Genomic DNA, 24,452 nt, shown 5'->3' with positions numbered 1-24,452 from the left:
TTTCTGAACTATCTTTCTTAGCTAAGATTTTTAAATGAGTAGTCTGTAGCTACTACCTGTATTTCCTAGCAACGTCCTTCCTTCTTCACACCTTGTACTATAGCTTTCATACTACAACCTCACTGTAATTATATTTCTTTGCCTTGTTAATTCTTACTTACTTCAACACTAAGCTCCAGAATAATAATTTCCAAGACGACTTCTCTAAACTCCCCAGATGGACTCTTTGTGAATTTCTCTTTCTTATTAGTGTGTCTAGTTCCCACTTTACACTATATTTATTCCTTTAGAGCTGTAATCATGTCTTAGTTATATTTGCAGTGTTTGATATATAAGTTCATAATTAGTTGTCTTAATTGAAGTGAAAGTCAGTATCTTTTCCTTTCCTAAAACTTTTGATCAATGTGTCATTCAACATTTTTAATATTCCACTTGAAATTGTCTCCTCTCTTGCCTTCTAAACCTTTCTGGTTTATTCCCTCAAAATTCTTTTTTGAGAGCCTGTATTTGCCAATATTTGCTTAGCACCATAAAATTACCATTATATATATTTATGTAGCTTTTAGTGAACATATCTTTAACACTTTCTGTGCACCTAGGCACAGGAGATTTAGTGATTGATAAGGCAAAGCTCCTTTAACTGAGAACTTTATTGACTCAAATGAGAGAAAAACACTCAAATGATTATAGTAACTTATACATTACACTATGCCAAGTAAGCGGCTTTCTCCTATAGGACATGAGGTACCTTCTTTTTTTTTTTAAGGTTTTCATATGAAGAATTGATAGGAGCACATCTGTGCTTATAAAAAGGTAATTATTGGCAGCCTTAAATGTGGACCTGAGGGAAAGGAACAGGAGAGAAACGGGGCTATTGTAACAGTCTTTTATAAAAGTTGAGGGAAGACTTAATTTTGACAATGGCAACGGAATGAGGATGGGAAAAATACCAAAGATATTTATCCAGCTTTGTTCTTTCATCCATGTTTCAGTGTGTGTTTTCCCACTGGACTGTCAAACACCTCTACTTGTATATCAACTCAAACTAGAAATAAATAATGCGAGAAACAATAGCTAATATTTACTGATCCCTTACTTTGTGTCAGGTATCATTTTAACTGCTTTATATGAATTAACTCATTATTCCTCCAACAACTCTATATGATAGGTATTATTATTATGCACATTTTCTGAAGTAGGAACCATTGCTCTGAGAGTTTCAGTAACTGACCAGTGTCACACAGGATCCATGTTCTTCTGTTTTGTTTTTTTAACCACAGTACTATATTGTCTGAAACCTGAATTGATTGTTTCTCTCCTGCCTTCTCTTCTAACTGTGTTCATTCCTTTGTATCACCATTTCTGCCATCCACTTTTCCAACTGAAAACCTGAATAATTTTATTTATTTATTTATTTTATAAATTTATTTATTTATTTATTTATTTTTTGGCTGTGTTGGGTCTTCGTTGCTGCGCTCAGGCTTTCTCTAGTTGCGGTGAGCGGGGGCTTCTCTTGTTGTGGAGCATGGGCTCTAGGTGCTCGGGCTTCAGTAGTTGTGGCTCACGGGTTCTAGAGCACAGGCTCAGTAGTTGTGGCACATGGGCTTAGTTGCTCCGCAGCACGTGGCATTTTCCCAGACCAGGGCTCAAAACCATGTCCCCTGCATTAGCAGGCAGATTCTTAATCACTGCACCACCAGGGAAGTCCCAAAACCTGGATTATTTTAAATACTGGTGTCTCTGCTTTCAGTTTTAACTCGTTCTTCTTTCCTCTTTTTACTGCCAAAGAAATATCACTATCATCATGTTACTGAGTTGCTTCGTATCTTTGAGACATATAATAACTCTCTGTTACTCATTAAATCAAATATATCTTGATATATTTCCCAGCATTCTTGATATATTTCCCAGAATTCCCAGCAACTGGTCCTAACTCATATATACAACTCCTTTTTCCCCTGATTACCAGGGAGGGACTAATCTCCTATCTTCTATAGTTTCTCTGTAGTTCATTGCTTCCTTTGTGCATTTTTCCATGTTCTTATTCTGGGCTGAATTTTTATTTATTTACTTTTATTCCTTTCTATCAATTAACTTTCCTTCAAGATTCAGCTTAACCATGATTATCTTCCGTGAAGTTAATCCCAATGGTTTGTTGTTTTCCTCTTAATGTGAGTTCTTATAGCATTTATAATAAGCTGTGTTCTGAATTACCTGTGCCTTTGGTGAGGCACTGGTCTCCTGGATATTGCAAAAAGGACTGAGACTTCTCTGGGGATCACCTTATTGGAGCTGCATCAGGGAGTTAGTGTGTGGGGGATAGGTGGTGGTGCCTCAACTTAGGCATGAATACCCATGTTTCTCACAAACATATAAAGAATATGTAATATTTTTGCCAAGGCAATGAAATACAATACAGTTTATGAAAACTTCTTCCCCAACCTGAATGGTGTTTGTTTCCTTATAACTCTCTTTACTTTCCACTTCAATGCAATTTCGGGGGTTAGAATGCACACAATATAGTTGGTTTTACCCCATAGCTATGTTTTTACCATTACATGTTATACTTGCTTATATGCATTACCTTACACTATTAAATAATTATTTCTTACTTTTTCTTTTCTACGATAAGCTTAAGAATAGAATCTTACATTCCACTTTACTCAACTACATCTTTCAAGTACCAAGTCTAAAATAGAAACATAATAAATATGTTTGTAAATTTCAAATGGAGCAAAAATAAGCTCCCTATATTTATTACTGTGCAGTGATAAATCTAAAACATCTAATGTTTCTATACCCTTTCCCATCACCTAATATATATATTTAAGCTATGAACTTTCTCTAAGTGCTGCTTTAACTATACCTTACAAGTTTTGATATGGAGGGCTTTTGTAGTTCAAATCTAAACAATTTTCCATTGTGATTTTATATATTTAGAAGTATGTATTTTCAGTTTCTAAAAGTATACAGTTTTGAATAATAAGTTTTATTTCAAATTTTATTGCATTGTGTTCAAAGAATATAATCCATATCATATATATTCTTGGCTTTTTTATGCCTCTTTGTGGCCTAGTTTATGATCAATGTTTTATGAATATTCTAAGAGTGTTTGGAAAAATATATATATTTTCTATCTGTGGGTGCTCAGTCTTATAATTGTCCATTAAATCAAGCTTGTTAATTATGGTCAAATCTAAGTTTTAGTTTGTTTAAATATATCAGTTTCTGAGAAGTCTCTTAATCTCTCACTGTGATGATGGATTTGTAATTTTGTAATCCTGTCTGTTTTGCTATATGTATTTTAAAAATATGCTGCTAGATGCATTAAGTATCATTATAACTTGCTTGTAAATCATTCCTTTTATTCTTAAGACCCTCTTTTTATCTACTGATGCTTTTTATTTTTAGACAAAACATCTAGTCTTATCTAGTTGAGTAATCGCCAATAGTGATTTCACAATGAAATAAATGGTTATTTTATGGATCCATTTTCAAAATGGTGTTTAAAATGAAGTTAACTTAATGGTGATATGTGATTGGCAACCATATATTAGAACTTGATCTTGAAAATGAATTATGTGGTCATCTTACAGTAGTCAAATTACTATTCAGATGAAATGATGCTAAAAATAAGTTGACATTTCCCATGTAATAGCACCATTGATTCATGTTCATCACCTACAGTGAATGCTAACATGAAGATTGTATAATTTATTTCACTTCAGTGTCCTTTAAAACTGTCCAAGCCTATTTAGAAAATAGCAAAGCAAGTACCAGCTACATTGACTTCTGTCAACTTGTCTTCCAGGAACTTGATATGCTTCCTTGACATAAAAGAACATGGGCTAGTTTAGATTTAAGATATTTATTAATTCTGTAAATGACATAACACTTACTTTAGCCAGAACAAAGCATGTCATCATAATAGCATGGATTCAGTTCAGCCATTTTTTTACTGACCACACTCCAGGCACAGCTCGGCGCTGAGTATACAAAAGAGGAAAACAGGTCTGACCCTTTAGGGCTAAGTATTTTCAGACTGAACAGAGAAAATCTCAATGTAATATGGTTGGTACTACAAGAGAATTTATGCAAGAGTTACAGAAACCGTAAATTCTTATTCATCATTTGCTAATGAAGGTATATATTGCTATAAGTACATGCCTAAGGTAGTGGTCAGTTGTTTTCTCTGTGGTGTAAGAAAAATGGAAAAGAAGGACTTAAATGAAAAGAAGTGGGTTTAAAATTCAAGGTCAATAAGATTGTTAAAGTAGTTAGGGGGTGTGGAATTTCCTTTTTGGAAGTACTCCCTAAGGGCCCAGTTGTTAGTAAATAAATGTTCTTGCTGAATGTCTTACACGTTCTAAATTGAACTGATGCTTCTCCCCTCCCCTTCTTGCACTCTTCCCTCCAAACCTGATGCACATCCAATGCTACCTATCTCATTGCATCCTAGCAATGCTTATGCCAGAAATCTGGGTCATCCATGACATGTCCTTCTTCCTTACTCCCGTTTTGTTGGCCTTCATCAATCCTGGCAGTTTTTTACTTTAAAACATATTTTGAATCCATTCACATTTCTCCTCTACTGCTGCCCAAACACCTTAACATATCACTATGCTACTTCAGAAGGAATCTTCTCTTGCCCCCTCTATTTCATTTTCTCAAGGGAGCTATCAGAATTACCTATTTAAAACAATAGATCTGATGATCATGTGCTTCTTTCTCAAAACACTTTGTTGACTTTGTATTGGTCCTATGATAAATTCTTCTCTCATACCACACATTGGAATCACTGATTCAGCCACACTGACCTTCCTTAATATTTCTTATACTCTGTCACTATCCTGCCCACCCTAAGGTCTTTACTTTTTAATTCTTTTAGTTTGTAATTAATTCTGCTGCCTCACTTTTTTTTTTAACATCTTTATTGGAGTATAATTGCTTTACAATGGTGTGTTAGTTTCTGCTTTATAGCAAAGTGAATCAGCTATACATAGACATACATCCCCATATCCCCTCCCTCTTGCATCTCTCTCCCACCCTCCCTATCCCACCCCTCTAGGTGGTCACAAAGCACCGAGCTGATCTCCCTGTGCTATGCGGCTGCTTCCCACTAGCTATCTATTTTACATTTGGTAGTATATATAAGTCCATGCCACTCTCTCACTTCGTTCTCTTTTTTGCTCCTTGATCACCAACACTTTCTTCAGCTCTCTGCTTAAATTTTACTTCTAGGAAATGTTCTATAATCCTCTAAAGTACATCTCCTCCTTTCTTTTTCTAGCATTTATCACTCTGGTAAATAAATATGTGTGTAATTGTCTGTTTCCCCCTCTAAGATCATAAGCTGCTAGGAACAAGAATAAGGTCTACTTGGTGTAGTATCAGACATGTAGTGGGCACAAATATTTGTTGGATAAAAAATGCACTAATGAGTGAAAATTATGAGGTCAAAAAATTGATTTAAAAAATATAAATAAGTCTAAAACGTCTCAATCATGTCATCACTTTAAACACTTCAAATTTTTGCAGTTGAATTCAAAGCCATTTTATGTGGAAAGGCTGTCTTATTAAAAATTTTTAATTCAAAATTTTTTTTATCCTTATTAAGCACTATTTACAAAACACTATACCAAATGAATTTTGCCTGCTTCCAAAAAGCAAATTTTATTTTGTTTAAGGATAAAAATTTCTTATCTTGAGAATATCCAAAAGAATGTGGTACAGTGTCTGAAGGCAGATAGTTCCCTAAAAGGAATTCCAGATGTTTTGAGGAGTGTTGGCATACTCTAGAGCCTACTACCACTTTGTAATGTAAGATTTTGTATATTTATTTTAAAAAGAAGTCACACTAGCTCTTTATGTTGAAACTGTACTTAACCATCCTTTTCTGATAACTAAATATCTTACATATTTTATATCAGTGAACATCAGTGATTACTGTAGAGCATTGCAGTTGAAGGTTAGAAAAAAATGGTAGATCAAGTTTGGCCAAATGTATCTTAACCACTGTCCCATGAGATTTACTTTTTAAATTAAAGCAAATCTTTAGCATGATTTTCTTTACCTTTGTTTCCCTGTTTTAGTAGAGAGTACCAGTTATTTGCTGAATTTCTCATTTTTTAGTCTAATTAACTGTATCTTTATAGGTACTATTTTTAGAATCTTTGATAGGCATTTTTTAGATTATCTCCCTACCAAAACATTACACAGATATAAAAGCACCCTTTGCAGGTATCCCTTAATCTTATGTTTATATGTGCTAACAAACAATAATGTTTTGTTTTGTTTTGCCTGTGACCTCAAATACCTCCAAACCCAGTGGCAGAATTAAGCCAAGTTATACTTTATATTAATAAAGATTTAGAAAACTGGTTCAGTGGCTTAGCCCATGTTTCTAGTTTGGAGGCAATATAAACAAATATTTTCATTTATTATCTTATTATTATTTTTATTTTGTGACTTTCATAATCCACCTGTTATGCCACTTTCAAGAAAACAGTAACTAACACCTTTTAAAACTAAACAATATTTCTGTTCAAGTTACTTTCAAGTTCTCTTTTTATTCATAGTAACAACTTTTGAGGATATGAGATAAATGTTGAAGCTTTAAAAGTTAATCTTTGTATGGAAATCATTCTAAAATATTGTGATGTAGTGAAATCATTTAAATTTCCTTTTTTTACACCTATTAAAATTTCTCCTTAAGCGTATTTGAACTATTCATTCTAGGTAAAATTTAAGAACATTTAGAAATTTGTTGTATTAGGTATATATTGTCTCAGGTCCATGCTAATAATGCTGTTAAAGGAAAAAACTCAGAATTACTGACTTTAAATTTCTTCCTATAGAAGCTGTAAATTACAAAAGAGAAAAAGATATTTCAGAGAAGGTGTGCCTTTTTGCGTAAACTTTTTAACTGACTCATAAGGGATGTGACTTTTTAAAAGATGAGTATATAATGGTTATCTTCTCCCTGGAAAAATTAAATACACAAACAAAAATTACAATGATTCTTGCTATTGATACAGAGCTATACTTCCATGACTGTAATTTGTTCTATGACAAAGTTTTAAAAAAGAACTTCTTAAATAGAGTTCCTTTGGTCATGCAATCAGAATAAGTGTGACTTGGATTCTAAGACAAAGCCATTGTAAGATGACAGAGGAAACAATTGAGAGAGGGTGTACAGCAGACTATTGAGAGGAAGTCAAGACAGGTTAGTAGATGTGCCTTGGAGATCTTAGAGACTGATAGTAGGTAACAGGCAGAGGTATGTGCAAATGGTCATCATTAGGATACTAGAGAATGAGTAATGGGAATATTCTGCAGGTGCAAAAAGCTATGCATGGGGGTAGGGGAGGGGGCATGGCAAGAAATAACGAGTAGAGATCTAGACAGATGAACTGTTGGTGTCAAGGGAATCCAACTGCAAATACTGATGACTCGACTGTGGAAATGGAAGTCCAGGGGCAGAACGTACTCCCTCAGAATTAATATGAGGAAAGAACTCAATAGAATGTTTTCCTCTTGTCTCTAAGGCAATGAGATGCTAATTAGATGAGAACTGGGGCTGAAAGTCCAGCAAATGGAAGTAAGAAATGGACCTTTTTCTGGTACAAAGATTGAAGCTGGATCCTAGTTTCTTTGAATCAGTGTACTGGGTCAGGGACCATTAGCAAAGTTGACATGATGATGAATCCTAAACTATGGTTTCAGTTGTCTTTGTATTCTCCCTATAGCTTGGCTGGAATCTAGATGGGATTGGTGGAGCCTTCATTTAATAGTTAAGGAGTTATTCCTTTGTGGATAAGAAGAAGGCAGAGTTAGAGTCCTGGCAGGCAATCATAGCTGAAGAAAAGATGCTTCGTGTGCCATTCTTCTCACTATGCTTCCCTACTCTTAACTGTGGAAGGGAAAAAACTGAGGCGCATGATTCACAGCCACTAAAAGATTTGTGAGACCAAGAATACCACAAAAGTAAGCTTTGTTAAACCTGGGAGATACTTTTGTTTATTTTTAATCAGAAGGACAGTTGATTTAATCAAAATCATAGTATTTGCAAACAAGCACTGCGCAACAGGGCAAGTGCAGTAACCTGTAAGGACCCATAGAGTTCCCTAGTTTCTAGATGCCCCGTGGAAAATGTTCTTCAAAATGAAATAGTAATTTTGGGGGAGGGGTGTATTCGTTTTCTATTGCTAACTTAACAAACTGCCACAAATTTAGCAGCTTAAAAGTTTATTATCTCACAGTTCCGTAGGTCAGAAGTCTGGGTTGACTAAGCTGTTTTCTCTCCTCTAGGTCTCACCAGGCTGAAATCAAGGTCTGGGCCTGCTGGGTTCTTACTAGGAGGCTCTGAGAAGAATCCACTTTCAGACTTATGTAGGTTGCTGGTAGAATTCAGTTCCTTGTGGTTGTAGGAGTCGGCCAGAGGCTGCTCTCAGATTCTAGAGACCACCACGTTCACAGGCTCCAGGGATTAGGGCATGGATATCTTTGGGGGGCTATTCTGCCTACCACAGAGGAAAACAATTTTTTGCCAAAGGATGACTCTGATTATCCAGTTTCTCTTACCAATAAGAATAGTTAAAATACCTAGACCCCAAACAACTAGAAGCTTAGGGATTTTTATACTGAATCAATAGTGTAGAAGAGAGACAAAGGCTTCCATCTTTGAGGTCAAAAAGGAAAAAGTAGGGCAATGACCAGAATCTATAACTGTTAAAAACTTGTGAAAGAGGGTAACAACATTAGTATTTCTAACAACTTTTCCTTGTTTTTCCTTTAAACTATGGTATTATGAAATACTGTTTAAGGTTGTTTTATTAAATGTTTGACTAAAATGTTAGTTTGTGGATTGCGGGGTGGGGGGGAGAGGGTGTTTAATGGAAAAGCTCACAGATAGGCCTGTAGTTTGACTATGTGGCCATAATGCAGGCTTAATGCTGTAATAACAATTTGCCCAACCTCTGAAATTCATATGAAGACAGTAAGTGCTTCTTGAGCACTGAACTTATATGAATGCTAAAAATGGTGTCTTAAATATCCCCATTTTGTTTCATTTTTAAACAGAAAATTTTATATGCTATTTATATGAATTTCCTTAGTAACTCATAATTTTGAGGAGTAATTGCACTAGGTTCAAAATTCTTTGTGATCAGAATGAATCTGCATCTTAGAACAGCCCCAGGTACATAGTAGGTACCTAATATTTGGGATGCATGTACAGAAGTGAAGATATCACCTAGGACTTAATTGTCCCAAAGCAAATTCTTTGTCAGCCCTTTTTCTTTCTTTCTTTCTTTTTTCTTTTTAAATTTAATTTATTGAAAATACAGAGGTGGAGAAGAGTTCATGTGGTAGTGCAGAGTCCCTAAATTCATCTTGGGAAGTGCAGTCTTACCACTTGTTTAAGCTGAATTTTTCTCCACATTACTGCAGATTGGAGCCTAATTTCATTAGCTTATTTCAATTATATTTTTTTCTACACGTTATTTTGAAAATTTTCAAACCTATAGGAGAGTTTAAAAATAGTACAATGAACACCAAATACCTCTCACCTAACTAAATCTACCAATTTGTTAGCCCTTTTTCTTATAATCTACCTTTTCTGATTAAAGCTGAATAGAGAATTCAGGGAACCTGATTTCTGAACCATGAAACATGGCTGCTGTTTTGAAAATTAACAACTAAATCAAAGGCTGCCTGCTAAAGTATTCTTTAGGAATGAAATAATCACTGTGTTTATCAGGGTCTTTTTGCATTTCTCTTGCACTTAAAACATTTTTTAGCACCCATAGCTGCTTCGCTTCTGTTGCCTGTCATATTTCCCACGCTTCTTGGCTTTCATATGAAAAAGTTAACATTTTGTAGAAATTACCAGCCAGTCAAAGCACTCTTTTTCTTCTGCATGGCAAACATCAAGCTGTAATATTTAGATCAACTCTTTTACACTTTATGTTTCTAGGCGCTCAGGGGCTACTTTTAATTTTGCTTTTAATGCTCTTTCTGGGTCTGTCCCTCTTTTGGAAGCCTAAAGGGTTGAATACTATACTCTGGATAATTGTTTTTGTGAAAGCACATATAAAATATTTCTAAAACAAGCCTAAAAAGTACACAGTAGTCAGTGGTACTGGTTCTCTGGACTCTAAGAGGGTGACCGAGTGGAGTGGGCTAGGGTAGAAGCATGTGGCACTAAAAATGAACTTGTGAAGACAATGCTAACAAATGCCCAGGAATAATGAAAGTGATTTTTAGATTACTTCTAGGATCTAACTTTCCAAAACAGAAAAACTGGTTCTTCATGGTCTGAAAATTAAAATGTTTCATGTCTTATTGAAATAAGAGTTCTTTTTTTAAGTTAGAAATACTTGCATTTTATTTAACCTTAAATTTTAGGGATTAGGTTTGTCTTAAGTTAGCATTTGGTCTTGTTTTATAGCTATTGACAAAACTGGCAGTGTGTATTCTTAATCTATAATAATTTTTATTTATATTAGAAATATGAAACTTCAGAAAGTGTGTGAATGTTTTATTAAAAAATCAATCAGTTATATCATTCTAACAGTTAATTTTATGTATCCACCCACCATCTTTGATAGATTATTTTTTACCATTTCCGTAATTATAATCATACACCCAATTCTATATTTGGCATGTTTTACATAGCACTATATCATAAATAAACTCCTGTGTTTCCCAAATAATTCCACTTGTAACTACGATTTTTAATAGTTGAAACATGTTCTATCATATTTAGACACATATATGTCTTATATGTGCTATAATTTATAGAAATATTATATTATTGCTGAATTTGGGGGTTACCTCGAATATTTCTTACTATAAATATATGACAGTGAACATATTTTATGCATACTGTTTTTCTCATAGTTCAGAATTTATATTTGGATAGTGTCTGAACAGAAGGATTACTTAGTTAAAATTTATTAATTTTTTTATAGCACATGATATGTACATGAAATGTGCTTTCTACAGTGTACCAACCAGGTTCCCATGCCACTAATAACCTATTAAAATCCTGTCCTATCAAGATTCCTAAGCATGTTTCCCAAGTTATCAATAATATCATAACTATTTACTTAGTTGCTAAAAACATTTGCAAAGAATGACCCTTTAAGGTTTGCCAGATCTTTCCTTTACATCTATTAACTGAAAAGATTTCCCCCCAATTTTCTAGCATTAGAAAAAAGTAACCTATGTGTGATCATTGAAAAGGTTCACCTCACTGTAGGCAAGAAATTTAGAGATCAGTACCTAGAAATGGAATGGAAACATTTGGGAATTATAAATATCAAGAAAACATTCTTCAAATCTTTAGAAGAGAAAAACAGATTACACCCCACGGAACAAAAATCAGGATGGCATCAGACTTCTCTGCAACACTAAATACCAGACAGTGGTGGTGTCTATTGTTTTGATGAGAGTCAAAAAAAGACATTTGCACATATAAGGATTTGGAAAATGATATTCATACATCATCTAGCCAACTAAGAAATACATAAAAATTAAAACTCATGAGCAGCACAGTTATGTTATTGTTTTAAACTGATAGGGGAAAAAAACTAGACAAAATTGGAGTTGTATTTGATACTGAAAGTATAATTATAAAACTGAATGTAGAGGTCAAAAATTATTACTGAAAGCAGAGATGATGAAAACAAAAAGTTTATGCCTAAAACTCCAGATGTTTATAATAAGGGTTAGGAAATGGAAGAGGGAGATGTAGAATAGGAAGAGAAAGCTAACTTCATTTTTCATAAAGAAACATAAACGATATTGTTTGTCTTAACGTTGGTACCTTTAAAGCTTAAGATAAAGAAAAGTTTCTTTTTTCTAATTTTAAAGGACATCTCATTAGATGCATATTAGAGTGCTTTTCTGCTAACAAGTGAAACAGGTAGATAAAATACAGCATAAAGTTTAAAAATAAATGGACGGGAGATAATTTGATATATGAACACACAAAAAAGCTGAGTTTGCAATGTCAATTTTGGGCAAAATAGATTCAAGGCAGTGATCATTAAACATGAAAAAGAAAGGAGAAATGGACAAACAACAATAATAGGGTATTATATATATTTGAAAGAGCAAGGAGACAAAAATTAGAGACAATATAAAGATATTAGGCAAATGGATAAAATGTAGAGCAGAAACATGGATATTTTATTAAATATCCCTGGGAAATTATGAAAATTGGTCATTGATTAGACCACAAAAAATTATTCAACAAATTCCTAAATACAGAAGTTGTATAATATATCTTACCTGGACACAATTGGGAAAGCTAGAAATTAAAAAGGAAAATAAAACCTCCAACCATTTGTAGATTAAAGTATATCTTTGGTTAAATCTACAAGGTTTGATATTGGTGTTCTCGTTTTTTTCTAAATCATCTAATCAGTATAATTTTGGTTTCCAGTTATATCCAGTAACTCTTTGGGAAATCGAAATTATACTTATTGGATGATTTAGGAAAAAAATCATGAACACCACCATCAAACCTTGCAAATGCAATCAAAGGTAAATTCAGAGCGAAATTTACAGTTTTATATTCTTTATATTTTAAAAAAAGAAAATAAATTAGTTACTAATCTATTAAGAATTTTGAAAATAAACGAAACCTTTTTTACAAAAAAGGAAAATAGAGATAATTTTTTAAAGAAGAAAACATATTAATTAAACAGAAAAAGAAAGTGAACTAATAGAACAATTCCTGGCAAAGATAATGATGAGAACACTAATTCAATTTAGGAGAGAGAAAACAAGTCATCATCTGTCTAGTGCCAGCAGTTCAGTAAGGCAGTCCAGGGCAGGTGGGCAGGCCGTGCTCCACAAAGTCATCCAGAGACTAAGGCTAGTGGGTGCTCTGCCATTGTTCAGGACATTGGTTTCGTAGGCATGACAGAAATTAGATCTCCAATTAAAAAGTAGGAGGCAGTCTAGAAGTGGTGCATACCTCTTCTGTTCACATTAGTAAGAGCCTAATTCTCGGTGAGAGCAAGGGAGACTGAGCAATGTCGTGTAGCTGGGCTGCCAGGTCCCTGGCTACAGTTCTATTACCATAGAAGAAGAGGGAAACAGATGTTTGTGGTCTACTGGCAGTCTCTCACAGCTGCTACAGAGGACCTTTTTAAGCATGTGAAGTGGTGTGTATATGAATAATACTAAAAATCTCAATGAAATGAAGTTTTCTGGGAAAAATATGATTGAACAGAATTGAAGTAAATAGAAGTAGAAAATATAAAAAGAATAATGGCCATAATTACTTCCAAAATTGCCTTTGTATTCAGGCAGTTTTACCCGCTGCATATTTTTTAACTTTACAAAGTAGATAAACACCATATTATGTAAATTTCTGGAGAGCATTATAAAAGAGTTTGCAACCCAGTCCATTTTGAGAAGGTAGAATAATCCTAATGCTTAAATTTGAATACAATCCAGCAAGGAATTTTCTAAACCTGTCTCATTTAGAATATAGATGTAAAGATCCTAAATAAAATATTAGCTAATATAATTCATTAGACTATTAAAAGGATCATCCATGATGATCAAGCATGACTTATCTCATAAATACAATGATAGTTTAAGAAAACTATCAATATATAATTACTTATATCCCAAAAGAAAAACCAGATGATACCAATCAAATATGAAAAGGCAAAGTGTCTTTGCCAAAAGAAAACCAAATAATACCCATCAAATATGAAAAGGCAAAGTCTCTTATTATTCCTGATCTTTGAAAATTGTTTTTAAAATACTAGGCATAGAAATATTTCTTAATATGATAAAGAACATGTCTTCAACCAACAGCTAAAATATTTAACTGTGCTCTGCATTAAAATTGTGAAGACAGGAAACCTACTACAGGGCCCTGATTAACCACGGTTTTGATTTCTGCAGTTTTAGTTACAGTCAACCAAGTTCTGAAAAAAATTAAATGGAAGATTCCAGAAATAAACAATTCATAAGTTTTAAAATGTGGACCGTTCTGAGGAGCATGATGAAGTCTCACCATGTCCTGCTACATCCTGCCTGGGACGTGAATCATCCCTTTGTCCAGCTTGACCCACCCATTAGTCACTTAGCAGCCGTCTGGGTTATCAGATACAGTGTAGTGGTATCACAGTGCTTGTGTTCAAGTCACCCTTCTTTTACTTAACAGTGGCCCCAAAGTGCAACAGTAGTGATGCAGGCAATTCAGATGTGGCAAAGAGAAGCTGAAAAGGGCTTCCTTTAAGTGCAAAGGTGAAAGTTCTCAACTTAATAAGGAAATAAAAGCAATCGTATGCTGAGGTTGCTAAGATCTATGGTAAGAAGGAGTCTTCTATCCATGAAATTGTGACAAAGGAAAAAGAAATCTGTGCTAGTTTTCACACCTCAGACTGCAAAAGTCATGCCCACAGTGCATGATAAGCACTAGTTAAGGTAGGAAAGGCATAAAATTTGTGGGTGGGAGACATGAACAGAAAATGTGTTCTGACTGACAGCATTGTGTTGGGCCAGAAAGCATATCGAGCCTCTACAAAGACTTCAACAAGAGATCCTCTGAAACAAGTGACACCAAGCCATTTACTGCTAGTAAGGGATGACTACACTGATGCAGGAATAGGTGTAGATCAGAAAATATAAAAATTATTAGAAAGGCTGCTGAAGAAGCTGCTGCCGCATTTCTGGCAGAGGTAAGGAAGTTGATTAAGGAGAGAGACCACATTCACATAACTTTTATCACAGTATATTGTTATAATCGTCCTATTTTATTATTAGTTATTGTTGTTAATCTCTTACTGTGCCTAATTTATAAATTAAACTTTATCATAGTTATGTATGTATAGGAAGAAACATAATATATATAGAGTTCAGTACTATCACAGTTCAGGCATCCATTAGAGGTCTTGGAATCTATCTCCACAGATAAGGGAGTCTACTGTATGACCATTTTAAATGTTTCTCAAACAATACTTATATCTGACTTAAAAATAGTATAAGTGTGTTAATAGTAAAGACAAATAATTCTCTGCCTGGTCTCTTCCTACCTACTCTTACCTTTAATCCTCCTTCCAATTTCTAATAAGTATATCACTATTTTAGTTCCTCTGTTATTACCTTCACAATTTTACATATGCTTAAAGTATTTTTTTCCTTTTCCACCAAATGTAGACTTTATATCTTGATTCCACAGTGTATAGTTAGGCAGCTGGTTCTGTACCATCCTTAGTAACTAAAACTGTTAGTTATTTAATGTGTAGAATCTTGATAAATGCTAATTATGTTATAATCAATTGCATCTTAATTTTATTTTTAAGCAAAATTTTATTTTATGCCTATTGTTTTGAAACCTCCTTACAGAAGTATATACAACTTTTTTTTTCTACCAGAGGCCACTAGTGATAATAACTAAGGTCAAAATAAGAACTCTTCTAGCTTTTATTTCATATTTTTATTTAAGAAGGGAAAATATAAAATAACAGTATACATCCCTGTTCTTTAAATTCAGAAATAGGGAATTAGAGAATAAAAATTATTATTAAAATTCAATTATATAATAGCATTTAAGAGAAGGGGCAAAATGGGAAATGGTGCTGGACATATATGCAAGGGAAAATAAATAACACAGAGAGGAAGGGGCACAGATTGACTTGTGCCTTCTTATAGGTAGAAAGATATAAAAACAGAAAGTCCAAGAGAGTAGACTTAAACAAAGATAAATATATAGCAACATGAAGAAAGATTTCGTGGTGACTCTTTAAAGTTCATTTTAATATATCCCTGAAAAAGCAAATAATTGTTCCATAATTTAGTTCATTTGAAAACACCAAATTTAATATATTGTATTTATAAAAAGCAGGTAAAAATTATATTAGTGATTTGGGAAAATATTTTAAAAATTAAAATTTTCACTTCCAAAAAACCTTGAAATTCAAGTCACATGACAAAGTAAATGATTTAAGAGCAGTTAGAAAATACATATGTGAAAGTATATGTTAAAAGCATACAAAGTAAACTAGTAAAAAGGAAAAATACTTTTAATGATAATTAATATTTTTACATTGCTCCAAAGTCTTATGTATTCAGTTTAGTTAGAAGAAGTATTTTAAAGCCATATTATTTATATGTCTTTCTTTTTTACAAGAGAGAGAATATAAAAAGTCAACCCTAAATAATTGTGGATATATTATATATAAAGGATTTTCCATGGTATTCTAATGGGAATTCACACAAATCCAGCGAAACTAATGCTTTGTAGTAGTTCTTAGTATAATTAAATTATTTGCTCTCCTTTTTTAATTCAGTCACAAACCCCCAGAATAATATTATACATACTTTATGAGGTTGAGACAACAACAACTTTCTGTGGATCCTCAAGTCATGAGATAAATTTGTCTCATGAGTTGGAAGTAAACTTGAGACAAGTCTCAGAAATTCCAGCAATGAAACCCAAGAAATGTGGTACTTCTCCCGTCTACATTAAGCTCTAATCCCCAAAACTTGATTCTTATTTAGCCTACAATTTCAAAGCATGTATTATTTATTATTGCTACTGTATATAAATGAGCAAGTTAGGCAGTTTGAGAAATATACTCTTTTACAAAACTTAGAGTACCATTTAGTGTAGCTCTTCAGTGTTTATTATCAGACTAGTATTTGTTACTGATCAACATGGTGTACCAAACGGTACTCTAAGCTTCAGTCCACACAGTACAATAAAAGAGGGAATTATCCCTTGCCAATAAATCGCAGAAGAATGGATGGATACTTTAGCTCAAAAATGTGATCCATAAAGTGAAGTTTGGACTGCAGTGCTCTATACCAGTGCTTTGTATTGGGTAAATAAATTGGATAATTACTAGTATTCTGTTCACTTCAATTTGTGTCCTTAGGCCAAGCCTAGAAATTGCTATTACACCAGAAAACTAAAGCATCGTGCTCTATACTAGAAATTATGTAGCTATAAAACTCTTTATTTTCAAGACACTTGTATTGTTATGGCCAAAGTATGATTATTATGCAAGAAAAAATTTCTATAAAATTTTTGTGCCACTGTGAGGGAATAGGTGCAAACTATAAAAATGTGAGACATCTTTAAAATGTAAAAGGCAATCTCAACAACAGAGTAAGAGACATATTTAAATCAGTCACCATAACTTGTTCCATTCATTTGTTTGGTTGATTCATTCCTTCCTGACTATTCTATTTAAAATTATAATTCCTACCGACTTTACTGGGAACTCTATTTCCTGCTCTTTCTTTTTCTCCATAGCACTTATTGGGCTTTCTTTCCCCCCTTCACTAGAACGCTAACTTCAAAAGGGCAAGGATTTTTTTTGTCTGTTGTGTTAACTGCTGTGTTGTAGAGCTTGTAAAAGAATCCTTGGCAAGATATATTTTGATTTTGATATATTGAATTTATTAAATAATTTTGAAGTCATAAAATGAAAATTCAGAAGGCATCTCAAAGATTTAACTTGCTTAAATCTTCATCTGTATCATTTATTTTGTTTCACTTTTAAATAACAGCTGAAAAAAAAATCCTTAGGAAACATATACAATGAAGAACTTAGAAGAAAAAAGCTAGTGTATTATATACCGTTAAACAATGTAGTCCCCCCGAAAAGAGAAAAAATAAAGGAGCCAATGATGACCCAACACCTTTACTTGTTAAACTTTAGTTTAGATGCAAACAAACATTTTTTTCCCTTTAGGTAGGGAAAAGCTTTTTTAATATACTTGCCAGGCAACAAGAATTGCAGGAGAAATAGCATCTTTGAACAACACTAAGGAGGTGCAGCAATTCACTGAATTCTGTTTTGTTTTTGTAAACCTGCTCAACATTGTAGTACACATTTCTATAAAAGCATAGGTGAGTGTGTTTTACAAACTTGTCTCTTTTTATGTAAGTCTTTTTTATGGCAAAAACAAGTTTCTATTCTGCAATTAATTAGAACAATAGTGACATCCTATGTCTAGCTTTCAGTACTAAGAGCAACTTCCCCATTAAAATAATTGACTGTCAAAGGATGTAGATCAAATCTTTCTTCCTAGATCTGCCTGTAACCATATATATTTAAACTAAAAGAAGATAAATGTTTGGTGGTAAGTTTTTCTCTTACTCTAACATTGTGTATTAAAATTTTATGCAAGTTTAATTAAAATGAAAAACAATTTGCCTTTCATTTTTTAAAAACGTGAGTGTTGATATTATAACGCAAAATAGAGCTATCTGACAAATGGTAGGTATTCAATTAATGTACACTGAATGAAATTGCATGTTTTTGCTTAAAATGGGATGATAGATTGATGTTTCATCTTAATATCTAAGAAATATTATTTCTCCTTTTATACTTCTATGCTTTATCAGAAGTTTAGAATGTTGGCATTCATAGGTAACCAACATTTTAGATAACCACATTTAAATCTAGGTTTCCTCAGGAAATACTAAAATCATTGGCTTTCAGTGATAATAACTTCCAGTACTATAGAATAAACATGTTTTAGTATTTTTATCAATTTATATGACAAATATACTGAGATATTACATCTTCTAATGGAATATTAATTCATGAATGAATAAACTGATCTACAAGTGAGAAAAGTACAACAAATACACTAGATCCAGGATTTCTTTTGAGTTCTTTTCATAACAGAACTGTTGAATTCATACTGATCTGTCTTCAGCATATTTCTGCTCCCTTCTTGGCTGTTCTTAGTATTTGTAATGTGTCTAACGAGATTGAGGGATGAAATCCATGGTTGTAGAATAGTTGTATGTATTACTGCTCTATGTAAGAGTTAAATCTAAAACCTTGACTTGATTACAAAGAGCCTATCCCAAAGTTTTTCATATTCCTATTTCATGAAGCTGTAGGATTCCATGAAATAATTTGCAAGTAAAGTAGACTTTGAATTTTTCAATCTGATTTTTTCATAATCTGTTTATCTGAAACTAATCTCTCCAAATCTAATTCCTTTCTCTTATTCAATCTCCTAATTACTTTTTCATCCTCACCACCCTGATTTTGCTATCAATTATATTTTGGCTACCAATTATAGTATATCAGAAAGTGAATAATGTGCGTGTTGCCACCTATAGACAGAGAAGTAATTATATTTATTTATGACAGAGAAAAGCATAATCTAAACAGAGTTCTTTTTTCCAGCTCCTACAACCACCATTTTCAAACTTGTTACTTAAATATTTATCTATTTGTTGTTGATGTTGCCATTTCAGAAGCCTGTGCCTTAAAATGAAGCATTTACTTAAAACTTCTATCACTTTATCATTTTATTTGCCTTTTATATTTTACTCAGATATACTATCTTATTAAAGTTCTGTGATTTCAAAAAGTTTAAAGAGACCTGTTTAAACCAAATAACTTAGTCATATCCTAAACTAACTGCTACCTCTTAGTTTACCTCTGGAGTGGGGGAAATTACGAGTATTTGTTCCCAGTAATGAAAAGCTTCCCTCCCTACAGTCTGTTATCATCAGTCTTCTGTTCTGTGCCTGCTCTGTAATGATATAGGTTTGTTTCTCCTTTATTCTTTGCAGAGTGCTGCAGCAGCTCCCAGTCCAGTGCTAGGAAACATTCCCCCAGGAGATGGCATGCCAGTAGGTCCTGTACCACCAGGGTTCTTTCAGGTACTCAGAGAAACTCTGACTAGGAATGTTAAGGCATAGGAACTCCTGTTGGATTTTATTGAAATATATGAAGGAGAATGAGGCTATTTTAATCCTTAAGGTAAACATAATGCTGTGCAGCCAACTCTTGATTATTCCGAGACCGGTTATCTTGTATGTAGATTAGCCCTTCCTTCCAATATTTTCTTTATTGTCAAATTTTTATTCGTACATTTTACCATTTCACTGTGCAAGTAAGAAAGAAAGGTAGCTGAAATGCAATTAGCTAAGCTAACTGTGGTGAAGATTTGGTGGGAGAAAAGGCTAATGGATGAGGTTTTGGAATGATATATGGATTTTAACTATCCAAGCCATCCATATCTCCACAGACTAAAGATAATCAAGATTTGGCTGTACTTTCACATTATGGCTAAGTTATAACCTATTCATTTATCAAAATTATAGGCTATAACAAAATATTTTGAGAATCATCTTTGTGGCTTTTAAACTGGAATTTTTATCAATATCATTATATAACATTTATAAAATCAGATTTTAAAATACATATGTTAGTATTTTAAATTTGCAGCAAGCACATTTATTTTAGCAAAAGATGATAATGATTTTAGAATTACATCACTTTTTAATTTTATGGCATCCACATTTAAATCTGACAGTTTTTTAACCCAAAGCTACATAGATTCTGAAGTTTACTTTTTTTTAACTCCATAGTTAATTTTATAACACCCTTTGAGAAAATTAGGAAGAATTTAGGAGTTAAGAACTGCAGTTGGAAGGCACTACAGGAATTAATGTTATATGCCATATTGTTAATGAATTACATCAGGTACTTATAAACTAATTTGTCACTTTAGTGTTTTATATTTTCAAAGTCCTTGATAATCATTTGTTAATTAATGCATACCATCATTTCAGTGTAGATCAATGTACTTTATAAATGTGAAAATGGAGAAATAAAATTATAAGTAATTTTCCACAGTACAGCAATTGAATAAAAAAGTCATAATTAGAACCTAGTACTAAGTCTGAAATGTAAAGTCCTTTAGGATATGCTATTTGTCAGGCTACTCTATATTAATATTCAAAAGTCTTAGAGCTCACATTCTGTCTTGAGGCCCCTTTCTTAAAATCTAGGAACATATTATAACTCTTGGTTATTAATTAAACAATCACTGTTTAAGATAATAATAATAATAGCTAACACTTAGTAACTGCTTACTGTATGCCATGCTATGTTCTAAATATTTCATGTGTATAAACTCTTAATCCTCACAATAACCTAGGGGTAAAGTAAGTATTATCATCATTACCATTGCACAGATGAAAAAACCAAAGCATGATAAGCAGTTTGCACAAAGTCAGAAAGTCACAGGACTGGGATTCAAGGCAAGGCTTTCTGAACATCTGCCATTGACTTTACCTTTTAAAGTTCATAATTGATCGTTACTCATAAAATATTTCTAGCTCATTTTATATTTTTTCCTCATGCTCTTATTTCTCTTACTAAGGATAGATTGGAGTTAGGGAGTAAATCAGAAGAGTTTATCTACTTACAAGAGCTAGTAGAAGCTCTCTAAGTGGCACTTTAAAAAAGAGGCAGTGGGCTGGGAAGGAAGCCAAATTCTTCCTAGGGTTAAGCAAAGACGTATAAACCTATACATTTTCATTTTTACATTTTGTAGAATGAACCATTCTCCCCTTACCTGCCTTCTGCCTGAGTCTTGGTAAGAGTAGTTGAAACAGAATTAACTTCTGTTTTAATCCAATTAGATAAACACTTGACTACTACTAGATGCCAGGCACTGTGGTAGGCATCTAAAAATGAGTGTGTGTAATATGTACCTTCCTGAAGCTCACTGTCTAGCCAGCGAGTCATTATTAAAAATAAATAACTGTAATACAGCAAGATTTGTGCTGTAACAGAGTAAAGTTCTGTGTTGACCTAGAAGAGAGAGCTATTAAGTCTGCCTGAACTGGAGCTAAGAGTGGTTTGGAAAAAGTTTTCCAAGAAATCAAGCAGAGGAATGATATTCCAGAAAGTGGGAAAAGTATAAGCAAAAGTGTGGAAGCATCAGAATGACCTGTGCAGAGGTGTTCAGGGTAATATGAATGGAAAGTAGAGGGGAGGGCAGGCAGGAATTCCTGGAAATGAAATTGGAAGATAAGCTGTAGCATCTTGAGAAGGGCCTTATATGCCATTTTAAGAACTTGAATCTTTATTCAGTAGGCATGTAGGAACTGTCAGACATCTTTAAGAAGGGCAGTGACCTGAATTCAAGCTATAGAGTAGATTTAGGCTTTGTTAGGCACCTATGATATAGTTGTATACAGAATCCCTGCCGTTAAAAAACTCACACTGTGGTGAATGAGAGAGAGAGAGAAGGCAGTTAGAATTTAGAAAGAAAATGGCTATATTAAATGAGTAGTGTGTGTTTTTAGAGCACATCAGAAGGCCACCAAACCCAATCTTGGGAGAGTCATTCTCAGAAATATATTGTCAAAACAGTAAATAGGGCTTCCCTGGTGGTGCAGTGGTTAAGAATCTGCCTGCCAATGCAGGGGACACGGGTTCAATCCCTGATCCGGGAAGAACCCATGTGCCATGGAGCAACGAAGCCCGTGCACCACAACTACTGAGCCTGTGCTCCAGAGCCCACGTGCCACAACTACTGAGCCCACGTGCCACAACTGCTGAGCCTGCACACCTAGAGCCTGTGCTCCTCAATAAGAGAAGCCACTGCAATGAGAATCCCGCGCAATGCAAGGAAGAGTAGCCCTGGCTCGCTGCAAATAGAGAAAGCCCGTGCACAGCAGCGAAGATCCAATGCAGCCAAAAATAAATAAATAAAATAAATTTTTAAAAAAATAAAAAGAGAAAATAACAGGCATGAATTCCAATTGAGACTATGCTAATAACCAGAAAGTTGGGGGAAAAAAAAAACAGTAAATAAAATCCAAATTGGCATCTAAAGATGAATTAGGCAAAGGAAGCAGAGAGATATGGAAAGAATATTCCAGGAAGAGGGAAAAAAATTTATGAAGACCCAGACAAGAAAGGAGAGAGACCAAATAATTCCCAAAAAAACAGAGCTTAATTAGCTAAAGGGAGAATGGCTGGTGATGAGGCTCCAGAGTAAGCTTGAGGAGCCTTGTAGGTTAGTTGAGTTTGAACTTGATCTTAAGGGCAGTAATAAGCTATTGAAGGACTTTAAGCAGGAAAGAGGCATGTTCATATTTGCATTTATAGAAAAATCACTCCAGTTATAGGGTGTAGCGTGGATTGCAGAGGGACAGGTTTGAAAGTAGGGAGGCTATTTAGGAAGCTATTACAGTAATCCAGGTGAGATTTGATGATAGGGACCACAAAATGAGGAGTAGGTTTGAGGTAGGACAGATGAAGAGATTCCTGTGGGACCTCCAATTAGAGGTATCCCTTAGGCTGATGAACATACAGGTTTGAAGCCTAAGACAGTGATCTAGGCTAGAGATAAAAATTGCAGGATTGTCATCATATCAAGGACCTGAATCCACAGGCATAGAACAATTGTCCAGGGAGAAAGTACAGAACGAGAGAGTAAAGGGGTATACACCTGGACTCCAAAAACACTGACCCTAAAAAGAAGAGCAAAAACAACAGAACCCATTAAAGAGACTGGTGCAGACTGTCAGCTGGTTGGCTGTGACAGTAGCTCAAGAAAGAGACTCTGTGGACCTACTTAAGAACAGTGGCAGCAGGACTGGGGAGGAAGAAGCTATGCATAGTATGTTTGATAGGACTTAGTTGATTAACCAAGTTAGGGGTAGAAGGGAAAGAGTTGGAGGAATCAAGGATGACTCTGAGGTTCCTACTTAAGGCCCCTGGAAAATTTTCATGTCTTAATCTAAGTTAGGAAAGATAGCGGGTAGAAAAAGTTTTAGATATGTTTGAGCATGATAAATGTCATTCCTTTTTATCCAGGGAGACCATTCCAGCTAATCTTTTAAATACTCGTTTCCCCTATTCAGTAGGCTTAAGTATGGCCAGTCTCCCTAGAAATGCCTCTCTGAAATATTGGAAAGCTCAAGTCATCAAACTTTTAAAAAAGAAATAGTATATTACCTTTGGTACCTATCATGATGGGATCAGGGTACTCAAATGTTTCCTAAATATCGCTATCGGTTTCCTATCCTTCAGCATGATTCTGACCACAATGCTTGCTGTTAATGAAGAGCAGCTACCTTCTATAAGTAGAAATAGCACCATGACAATCATAATTCAAGTCCAAACACCAGGTTCTAATCCAGTTCCATAGAGATAGTGATGTCCAAGAATTATCCAGAGTATGAAAATAGTTTTGAATCCCCATTCTTAGTGAGGAAATGCAAAGCTTATTTGGGGATGGCTGGATGGGACTAGACCAGGAAAAGATTGAGCCTATTAGAATTTAATGAATAAAGGAAAGTAAAGCAAGAAGAATTTTAATTAACACATAAAGCTTCACCAGCTTCAACAGTTCTGAGCTCTACTCACTGTGTGATCCTACCATAAGAAGTACATTGAAAACATTCTCCTAAATAGACAAACATTCTCGTTTTATCCCTGTTTACACTGCAGAACAAGCCCCCTCTTTTCCATTATACGTATAGACTTAAATATATTACCAAGTGGAATTATTACAAACTCTAAATTTGTGAATTCATAACAACTGCATTTGAATAATAGCAATTAACTCAAACTCCAAAATAAATAGTTACGATTAATACCCCATACATTTAATAAGTCCATCCTGGAAGACGGTCTCTA

At 34.0% G+C, this 24,452-nt stretch overlaps 1 protein-coding gene across 7 annotated transcripts in view; it reads left to right on the top strand.

Annotated features, from left to right (window-relative positions):
* Positions 1 to 24,452, top strand: part of SSBP2 (single stranded DNA binding protein 2) — a 304,079-nt gene that overhangs the window by 187,062 nt on the left and 92,565 nt on the right. For 5 of the 7 annotated variants that reach the window (XM_036847746.1, XM_036847742.1, XM_036847745.1 and 2 more), the window contains one exon: positions 19,580 to 19,669. The exons of the other annotated variants lie outside the window; for them this stretch is intronic. In XM_036847746.1, the coding sequence (XP_036703641.1) occupies positions 19,580 to 19,669 (90 nt within the window). The remainder of the gene's footprint in view (positions 1 to 19,579; positions 19,670 to 24,452) is intronic. 7 annotated transcript variants of the gene reach the window in all.

Source organism: Balaenoptera musculus, chromosome 3 (genome assembly GCF_009873245.2).
Source record: "Balaenoptera musculus isolate JJ_BM4_2016_0621 chromosome 3, mBalMus1.pri.v3, whole genome shotgun sequence".
Lineage (NCBI taxonomy): Eukaryota > Metazoa > Chordata > Mammalia > Artiodactyla > Balaenopteridae > Balaenoptera > Balaenoptera musculus.
Note: the sequence above shows the minus strand (reverse complement) of the source record. Positions and strands in the feature narration are given on the sequence as shown.